The following is an 11,304-nucleotide window of genomic DNA, read 5'->3' as shown; positions in this document are numbered from 1 at the left end:
AGCTTATCGTTAAACTCGTTTGTGATCTAAAAAAAAAAATGAATGAATAATATTTTCGTAGGGGTACTTTAGTCTTACAGAGCAGTTATTATAATATGATTTGTCAGCTAAATAGAAAAAGAAAATACATATGTAGTTCCTCCCAGTGCAATTTTTGAACGGTTTATATATTAGGTAGCTACCTACATAGTTTTCCGTATACATTTCCAGCGACCTAGGATTACCAAAATGCGATTAAACTGAGGATGTTTATTTTTTTATAAAGCACCTTTACTGAATAGTAATATATTTTACTTTCAGAAATAATTGACAATGCAAAAAATAATCTATGATCGTGTTGGTGGACCAACGGCTGAGAAACGCGCTGGTCTATACCCAAAATGTTTACATTTATTCATAACCATTCGTCATTTTATCTAGTCCAATGACGAATTGATATTCTTTTTGCTGACAATAATTGTTTTCGACGCAACTCGTAATATTATCGTAGCGCGTATTTCTGCATTTTAAATACACGAGTTATCACGAGGAAACATATAATAATATGGTTTATGAAAGAAATTAGAGCGTTTACCTGCGTATAACTGGTAAACTCCCGTGGTAATAATGACCATGAGAGCCAACAACTTGGCATACGTGAAAATGTCTTGCACGCGTGTTGCCCACTTAACGTCCCAGCAGTTGATAAACGTCAATAACACTAAAAAAACAAAAAAATGGAAAAACAAGAATTTAGACACGGGTGAGTATTTTTGACAGGTGTCATTGTATCGTATACTGTTGTAGTCTGATATTTGTATTTTCTTAGCATTAGAAATTGTATTCCAATAATTACACATACAGCTTAACCTATCCAAAGATAGCATTATTGAATACACCATGCAAATAGTTTTTTTTTAGCAGGTACATAATAATATACGTATATTTGTTCACTATAATAATAGAATGTACTGTGCAGTTATTTTTAATTAAATTTTTAAATAACGAAAACCAATTTGAAACATTTTTACGGTGTTTTCGTATAAAAAAGGTATAAGTATTAAGTTCATATTAAGTTTTAGTTTAATGTTAAACAATTATTAGCAATTATAAATCACTGGAAGTTAATATTTGAAAATCATCTATTATACAATTTCATGTTGGTGATAGACATATAGAGGACAATAGTGTACAATTCTGATAATAATATACTATATTATATATGAGGAAATCTTGTGTTCTGAGTGAAATATTTGGAACCGTCAAAGTTGTGTTCATGCTCAATTAAATGCAATCATGATCACCATCATAATACTACCTATCTAAGAAATATAAAAAATGTTATATGCCAATAGTATGACGTCCATGACACATATCAAATATCAATGCACAATAAATGTCCTAAAAAATGATTTCTTTAAACACGAAATAATATTGTAAAATCAATAGTTTGAAAACTTCTGTTATAAACATTAATCAATAACGTCTGTGATTTTGTTTTATATTCAGTTTCTGGATTTTTCATCTGCTATATCAAAATTAAACTACGGTACACATTTACACAATACAAATAACGGTCTTATTGATTTCAAGAAAAAACTTTATTTGGTCTACGAGATAATTCCCTTTATGCATTACTCTATCTAATTGAAATAATGAAATACGACTGTCCTTTAAAAGCTACTTTTATTTCAAATGTTTTCGCACGTTCTTACAGCGTTTAGTCTCTTTGTAATAAATATATGATACCTTTATCTATGTCATTTGTATTAAATTATCACGAAAAAGGAAAATCTAACTCACCATAAATGCGAGTACTATATACGAATAAAAGAAAAAGAACATTTAATTTATGATCACTACAATAAACAACATTAATACACATAAAATAAAAAATATTTTATAGGTATCTACCTAAAATTAGTTTAAACTTAAAATATAATTAAAAATGGACGAGATTTTATTATATATTATAATGAGATTTTTACAATTTTTACAATTTTAACTACCTACGTATTTTAGATTCTGAGCGGAGTGATGAAATTATGTATTGGTTTTACATCATTAATGTGTTCTTTTTTGTGTCTGTTTTCATGTTTTGGGCCAGTGAAAATCATTATATTTACAACTTCAGAATCTTTTTTGATAGTAAAGTGAATCTAGTTGGAGCATTGGGAGGTCAAAATTTAAAATTTCCAGTAGTTTTCAAAAGCGTCGGGAAAAGCCAATAAAAAATACGGGAAATACAGGAATTTTTACACAAAATAGGCATGAGTTTTTGGTATAACTCTAAAAAAAAATTACCGTAGATATACTACATTTTCAATGAATATACATATTATTATTTTCTATAAGTACATCATAACATTTTTATAATATTTTGACTCGTTTCGATTTTTTTGCGGACATTTTCAATTTTCAATTTTTTTAGTTTTTTTCCATAAATATCAATAAAATGTTATTCGTTGGGTCAAAATGCTTGAAAATATACTACAAGGCTCCTCACACATACAATATCAGCTTAAAAATATTAAAAATGCATAGGCAATATTTTTTTATACGCTTTTTAAGTTCAAAGTTGACATAATTTGCTTATTTATTATGTAGGTATATATGTTAAAATTTTTTTTTCAAATAAGAGATTGCCTCAAAAGGTCCATATAGCATTGTGTAGTGTGTATAATAAAATTGTTCTATTGACATATACTTCATACATTCTGTAGGTTTAATATAGAGGTAGACTATATACTTCAGTCTTCAGATCTATGTCATGATTACACATTACACAATATAGCTAGTAAGTACCTGTCTACGATAAATACATTTAACATTTATGAAACCAATTTAATTCTGTTACTTTGTTATTGATTTAAAAAATATATCAAATTTAGGTTCAATACATATTTTGTTTTGGCCCGTATATTCTTTAGAATTTAATATAATGGGTACCTTTCAACATTTTCATAGATATTATCTCGTATATAAAATTATAATTATTAAATATAATTACTAAAATATATTTATTTAATGATTATTGAATGCTCTAAAGTTATTCATATTTAATTTTATTATACAGAGTGTTATTCGAATTTTGTTAAAACCTAATCGAAATCCTCGTACCAATGTAAAAGTGATATGAATAGCATGGCAAAAACGAATTAATAAACTGCATTAATTGTTTAAACTTTATAGTAGTTAGTTATATGAATAAAAATAATAATAATATGTAATTTTAACAAAACAAAAGTTATGGCCTTAAAATAAACTATTAATACCTATAAAAAACAACTAAATTGTTATGCGTTATGTACTATTAAGATGCGGTGTAGGTTATCCATCTTAATGTATGCCTTTAACGAAATTTTAAATTATCATTTCATTTGCTTGAGGAGTGTATGAGTATCATCAAATATTCCTCCACGTGTGAGCACAGAAATATGTACAATTTAAATATATTTTACACGTACAAAAATATAATGTGATTTCGATCTCTCTATGAAATAATTTTTTTATTGTTATCGCGACATAAAAAATCGTATTCACACTATTGTCGCATAATATGTACCTATTTATTATTGTTTAGGTTATATCTTCTTCACCACGAATTATTCATGAATATTGCAGTTAACAAGGTGTTTCCTTTCTGACTATTTAAAGGATCATAAATATGAATTTATAAAGAGTGAATATATTACTCGGCCTATATAATATTCTGTTGTTATTAATAATATATAATATTTCGTTTAATGATTTTTTTAAATTTAATAATAATAATATATGCCTAATAATTATATAATATTTATCATGTTCAACGCATCATACTTTCCTTATTCTTTAGTCATAAGTATATAATATTATAATATGTTATTATATTTAAGACGCAAAATGAATAATATTTTTAATGAAAAATTAATCAAAACTTGACTTTAAAACTCATCGTTGTTATGAGGTTATAGTGAAGGTGTACCATTAGATATGCGCATAACATCTGGTGGGAGGCTGTGGGCGAAAGTTTCATTGATTTTTCCCGAGCTCCTGGTGGAACGGTAGTTATGTCCACGTGGATTTTCGCATTGGAGAAAACCACACACGCGGTTCTTACGCACTTCCGGAATGGAATATTCTTAAATAAATTATGTACTATTCAGGTTTAAGTGCAGATTTAAAAATAATAAACTCTTGAAATATGAAACATTACAGCTTTACTGAGCTCATTAATCGGCGCATTGAAACATTACCAGTTATTTACCGGCAATGAAATTTCACGAGAACTAATCCAGTAAAAATATCAATTAGTGTCTGCTTTTGCTAATATATTACTGTAAAAATTAGGAGTAAAACTATAAATTTCTCGAAAACGTTGCAATATGTACATAGTACATTATACATTTTAATATATCATACAAACAGGTGTATGATGCCAATGTATGTCATTCTACATGCAAAATTTACAAATGTAGGACATTTTTACAAGTTTTGTATCGAAAATGATGTGTTCTGTATTTAAAATGATTTATAAATTAAACTAATTTAAACAATGATTAATCATATGCTAGGAAGTAGTACCGGATTATGCATAGGTACACGTTTTTTTTGGAAGTGACATATAGATCAACCTATTTAAACAAATATATTCCATCCAACAGCAGCAGGTTTCTAACGTGACTATATGGTTTTTATTTATTTATCTGCAGATTTAAGTTGTTGTTCAGGGACGTTTAAAGTTTAAAAAAAAATCTGTTTTTAGGCAAATGTATGGCTAATGTACCTAAAGTAGATTTCAAATACGGTCAGTGTGAATTCTACCACCACGTATTTTAGCTGTTTCAGCGAAACAACTAAAAAAAACGTGAAAGTAAAACATATAGCTATACAATTATTTTACTTTTTGAGGTTTAAAAACGGTTAAAAAAGTGCATCCGGCAAAAGAAATTAGAGTCCAGATTTGAAAACAGCATAACAAATACAATCTACAATGTACACAATAGGCTCGGCAACAACAAATATTTTTTTTTAAATTTTTTTTTTACAAACTGTAATATTTTACATATAATAAGTAATTTTGATAATATAAGATTAATAACAACATGATATCACATGAAGAAGGACACCCACCATTGTGGAAGCCCTCTGACTTGTAGGAAACCAATATAGACATTTTTTTATTATAATATTATACTGCCGTCCTAAGGAAGAATGCCGTAAGTTTCCTTCCTGCCATTTCGAGAAAAATGAATTTTTATGTTTAGTAGTTTTTGGTAGTTCTATTTTCATAAATATAATATTTTTCAAAGTAAAATACATATTTTCTTATGGAAATATACTCAATGAATGCAATGGAACTATTCAATTTTATTTAAAATTTTTAATTCACCAAGATATGCTTGTTTTGATATTCATACTAAGTACGTACTTAATTATTTAGAATAGGTTACTTGGCAAAAATGCCGTAATTCTAGTTACGGCTTTTTTCCGTAGCATACCAAAGGTATAATACCTATGTACCTATTATTAGTTATTGCAATATTATTACAGTCTGATTTCAATTATTATTTTGTTTTTACTGATTTTAAGGTTGATGAATACTATATAAATGTGTGCATCACTGATCCAATCTCGTACACGCATAAATGCATTATTTATTTTTATGGTTAACCTTGGTGTCTTATAATTTCCCATCATTATCAATAGGTTTGTATATTTCCTCTGTTATTTTATAACGTCAGTCCATCGAGCCAATTCTGTGAATAGATTTGTTAGAAATAAGAGAGCAAATTATAAAATTTAAAAGTAATGATAAATATTCGCAAAAAAAAAACCGATTACAATTCACTATTAAAATCACATTATACAATAAATTCACCGCAGATAAAAAATAATCACATGATATTTTTTTTTTAAATTGACTTAAAATTATCCTCAAAACAAAATTTTTGAAATTATTGAAAACAGTTGGAAAATAATCCACACAAATACACAATAATACTCAGTTTATAAGAAAGTATACGATTTCATATTTGAAGACAATAGCAACTAATGCCCGTAAAATTAAAACTAAAAAAAATACCTAACTCGATTTACAAAAAAGGAGGAAAGGAGTAGAGAAAATGAATAATTATGAACTTTGGACTTTAATCTTATTCTACAATAGTGCGAAATTGATGTCATCCACACAATACTCATAAGTAGTATTCTCTGATTAACTAGCTGACATGTTTAACAATTGTACACGTAGTTCAGTAGTACCTTCCATATCATATGATAATAGTTGTATTGTTTATATTTGGACAGTCGCAGTCGTATAGTTTTTTCTAACTGTTCCCATAATATTCATAATTAGGTAGTTTTATATTATATATTATAAGATCGATGCCGATATTACCCTATCTATTACCTTATACCTATACAAAATAATCCGCGTATATACGTAGATATTATATACTATATTGCGAGCTGCGATAATTACCTATGCAACAAGCGGCCAGCAGTCGTGTCGACTCTTCGGGCGGATCGCAGTCGGTGTACATGGGCTTCAGCACGTACAGGCTAAACGTGAGGGCGACTATGGCTTGTGAACACGGTCGAACGATCATGCACTCCACCCACAGTCGCATGAAAGCTATAAACGGGCCAAACGTCTCCATGATGTACGCGTAGTCAGCTCCGGATTTGGATATCATACATCCTAATTCCGCGTAACAGTAGGCGCCGACCTGAGGAATAATAATGTATAGCGGGTAAAGTCTGCGACCACGACAACGACCTCATAAAGTATAATAAGGCGTGTGACGTGTTTAATTGTGCGGTTAAAATATAGTGTCTGTGGTCGCATAAACGATGATACGACAAACCGTTATATTTTAATGAATCTGTGAGCTCAAAAGGTCCCATAAACGTGACAATTGGTAGCCCGCGATTCATCCATTAGGTTTTAGTGAACTGAAAGGATTAAATCGATAAATTTTGAACGCAACTCGGCATAATGCTGTCAAGAGGACTATAAACATTAATACCGTAAGTAGGTACTGTCTCAGTGTATAATCACGTCCGTACTGCAGTAAAGTGGCCTCATCGTAGTCTATCTAACGGGTGACATAGCGAAATAATTCCAATAAGCGTAATCAAAATTGTACATGGTGCGTCTATATACAGGGTCAATATCTGTAGAGTTCAAACACCTGTTGATTTCGAGAGGATAATGTTTTAGAGATAATGTCAATTACGAATCAACGGTATACACACATTTCCTCAAACTTATTATTTTTGTAAATTTTTAACTTCATCGTTGGACAATATACTCATATTTTATAGAAAGGATGTAATGGATGTCATTGTCTACCGTAAAATATAGTATTCTCCGCTTCAAGTTTGGCAACAGATGTTTAAACTCTTATATCGACCACAAACTCCACAATATTACACTATTGCGTAGTGGACGTTTACAATATTGCTCGTTAGATATTTACGGATAACAGTGTGTCCCTACGAGTAACACGATGTATCCTCTTAATGCACGTCATTATGTCAAGTATTTCCGACGTAGGTAGTCTTGTCACAGGTGTGGATTTGTACACCATTTGGGTAAGTGTAAATTATTATATTATAATATTATATGTATGTAAAAAAACTTACACGTACTTTCGTGTATTTCGATTTTAGAATTTTGACTAACTATTTGTAGGTATGTGTCTAAACTAATATCGTCCATTGATCAAAATTCGACCATAAAAACTGCTTTAATATTGTAGAATCGACACGCTCTAAAATATTATATTTTTTATCGCACAGTTAGGTACTTAGGTATCGACGTTTATGCTTCTTCTTCTTTTATTCGTACGAACGTTTTATATCTATATAGAAAAACCCGGTAATTCTTATATTTTAGAAGTTGAGTCTATAACCTAAGCTGACATTGTATTTTGATGTACCTACATTTGAATGATAAATAATAATAAACTATTATTTTATTTTATTAGGTATATAAATTGGTTAGTTACTCCTTTTTATTTCATATCACCCGACATCATCTGCTAAATTTTTTAAAAAATTATACTTTGCTGCATAGGCTGCATGGCTTCAGCGGTATTTCTATTTTTATTTTTTGTACAACTCTATTCGACTCTATAACTTTACAATAATATATCTGTTTTCCTATAATATATGTATGTAGCGGAGTTACTGGTGCAAAAAAAAAGTGTTGAGTAAATACGTATTAATATGTTATTATAGATTCTAAATAATAGAGATAAATATAATAATAATAATAAAAAGCTATTGTATATTCGCCAATTATTTGATAGGAATATTATAGCATTTTATTAATACTACTTACATATTCGGCACGAGGACGCTTGTACCAACTACCAATGTAACGACTAAACCATAGATCTGAATTAATAATTGTCCCTATTGTAACGACTGACGACAATATATATTTATTATATACAATATACACATTATAATAACAATGCATTAAACTATATTTTATTAATTTAATGTGCTGAACACAACTCGGACTTCGGAGAGTGTTAATATATATATCATACAATGAAGTGTAATATTTCATTCGTCTTAATAGTGATTTTCTTATTCCAGACGTGCGTTTTTCGTTACTGTACGAAAATCTTTTCGTGCAAAGGCAAGCTATCATATACCTATTAATATAATATTTTAATTAATAGTTTGTTTCATTTTTATTTATTTTGTGGTTTTCCTGCGCATATTTTGGAACGGAGGGAATTCAAAATCATCCAAAATAATAATAATGATCATAATAATTATAATATGCAAGTAGGTACCATAGAAAATACTCCGGACAAAACCCAGACGACCAGCGAAGCGTTCACCGATCCGGTATTTTCCAACACTCCCGTCGGCGATATGAATATACCGGACCCGATGATGCTGCCCACGATGACGGTGACGCCATTCAAAAGGCTCATTTTGGGTTTCAGTTCAATTCCATCGTCTTCGGCAGGGGCCACATCCGCTTCCACCGCCGATCCGTCTTCCTTCCGCTTCACGCCCATTTTTTCGCTTGATTATTCTTTCTTAACGCAGTTGTTGCGGTCGACGACTGCACGCGGCTCTATATACCCACGGGTTTTGGATCTGAAACGCAAACTGTCTAATAATAGCGACGAGGTACTCGTCATAATGTATACGCTGATAATTATTTCAATAAGCAAATTCTCTCGTATTCGTCTCCAGAAGACGTGGATATGAGTACAAATTTGAACAGGTGATTGTACGTCGTTGAGATATATTAAATATTAATACTTATATTATTTATAATAATATGTACTCTGTGTCTCTGTAATATTATGTATGTTCAATTAGGTATAGCTGGTAATACAGTTATAAATATAAATTACAACATTAATATAGTGTACAGACGTACAGTACAATATTGCCTACCTAGTTATATATTTGCCACGAATAACAAGTCGTATGGTTGTTAATATATTGTTTAATGATATAATTTTTTTTTGCACTTCAACAAGAAATGGAGTACCTACCTAAGGTTTTTTTTACGTCGTTGTTATTGTAAGGCACAAGTAAAAATGTTACCAGGACCTTAAAAAATATGCCAGACTACACGATTCACTAGGTTTTTGTTTGAACATTACATCGAAATTTCGTATAAAATGTCAACCTTAGATGAAATTTGATTGATTTAGTAGGTTTTTACCCATGACGCGCGCATTCTTATACATGGGCTATTATACCAACGCTACATAAACAAATTAAGTAAACTTTTTAAAACAATTCCAATATCTTAATTAATTTTCTTAAAAGTGTTAGAGAAATACTCTGCAGTTTTTTCTTCAAAAATATTTTATTCTGGGTACCTAATTGAAGTCGGGACAGTCGGATTTCACTTGTTACCTAAATGAAATAGTCAAATTACACTTGGGTTTAAAAAAAATGTAACTGTCGAACTGCAGTCAGAAAAAACAGGTAATGGCCAAATTGCACTCGGGTTCAAAAAAGGGTTTTAAATAAAAATGTTTCAAAAATAAACTAACTTAATTTAAACATTTTGAAAACACTAACTTCTCTTTCTGCTTAATTGTAATCATTGTCATACTAATTACTAATTAATATTTTTTTATACTTTTTAATTTTATATGATGTATGGCGTAGATATATATGTATATTAAATATTATATTTTGAAGAAATTATTTTTTTGTAAAAATAATAAGAAAGTGAGTTATAACATAATATTACAAAAAAAGCTGTAGACACATATAAAAACATGCATAAAAAAATTTGTGAAAAGTGCAATGAATTAGGTTTAATATTTACACTAATTGTATATTTGTATAAGATTTTTCGTTAAAACATCTTATTTGAACCCGAGTGCCATTCGACCATTAATCTGCGTTTTACGCAAATGCATTTTAACCATTAGGTACTTTTTTTAATATCAAGTGAAATTCGACTAAAATAAGTGCAATTTGATCTTACTCATTGAAGCTTGTACAATATAAAAGGTTTGGAGAATTAAGAAAAATAAACACTAATCAAAGACAACGTACAAAGTGTCTATTACAATATGCGTTAGTTCCAAATATAATTATTGATGTAGAAAAGATTATATGGTTTTAATAAGAATACTTTAATCAATAATCATTTATAAATAAATTATATATTCAAATTTATGAACTTTACTATTCGTATATACTTTTTATCTCATCTTTAACTCTCAGTTCTAGACTAGTCGTTAATTTTTATATTTGCATATTGCGCAACACTACCGTTTAACGACTAACGGAATACAGTATACACTCACGAGAAAAAGTAAATATGTATAATATCCGTTATATACAACTTTACTTAATATATAAATAAATTAGTAGACTTACAGACTTCTCATAAATAAATGAATGTACAATGACATAGGTACTATTGTAACTTGCATTAATAAAATACGATTAAATGTATTACTTCAAAATGAAGGTTACTTATACTGCATAAAAATGACATATTATAGGACAATATTTTTTTGCAAAAATTTTTAAGTGTTTTAATTTTACATTTTTATTCGACGAAAACAATCCACTTTTAAATTTTAAATATTTATACGAAAGTTACGATAACTAAGAAGATACATTTTTATTTGCTCTCTATTGAGAATCCGTTGAACATTTTTTGTTTATATTAAAGGTGTCCGAGATTACTATATTAATTTTTAGAGAAAAAAGATATGGGGGCTCATTCCTCGGTCGTAGAGCAAATTGTCTATGTCACCAAAGTGTCAAAAAATATAAATATAGATATTTAAAAAACCAATATCATTGAGCTACCTGTTCGTATTATTA

General features: G+C 29.1%; 1 protein-coding gene across 3 annotated transcripts in view; it reads right to left on the bottom strand.

The window, feature by feature from the left end:
- The window catches only part of LOC100164730 (Y+L amino acid transporter 2), a 43,448-nt gene that overhangs the window by 30,764 nt on the left and 1,380 nt on the right, over window positions 1-11,304 (bottom strand). The window contains exons 2-4 of one of the 3 annotated variants that reach the window (XM_008184710.3): window positions 8,778-9,102; window positions 6,446-6,692; window positions 575-700 (exon numbers count right to left, since the gene is read on the bottom strand). In XM_008184710.3, coding sequence (XP_008182932.1) covers window positions 575-700; window positions 6,446-6,692; window positions 8,778-9,008 — 604 coding nt within the window. In that variant the 5' untranslated portion in view covers window positions 9,009-9,102. Of the gene's footprint in view, window positions 1-574; window positions 701-6,445; window positions 6,693-8,777; window positions 10,041-11,304 lie in introns of those variants that run through there. The other 2 variants (XM_001945463.5, XM_016804251.2) reach the window with 2 other exon arrangements.

The sequence above is a fragment of the Acyrthosiphon pisum genome, chromosome A2 (genome assembly GCF_005508785.2).
Source record: "Acyrthosiphon pisum isolate AL4f chromosome A2, pea_aphid_22Mar2018_4r6ur, whole genome shotgun sequence".
NCBI classification, from domain to species: domain Eukaryota; kingdom Metazoa; phylum Arthropoda; class Insecta; order Hemiptera; family Aphididae; genus Acyrthosiphon; species Acyrthosiphon pisum.
This window is presented reverse-complemented; position numbering and strand designations above follow the sequence as displayed.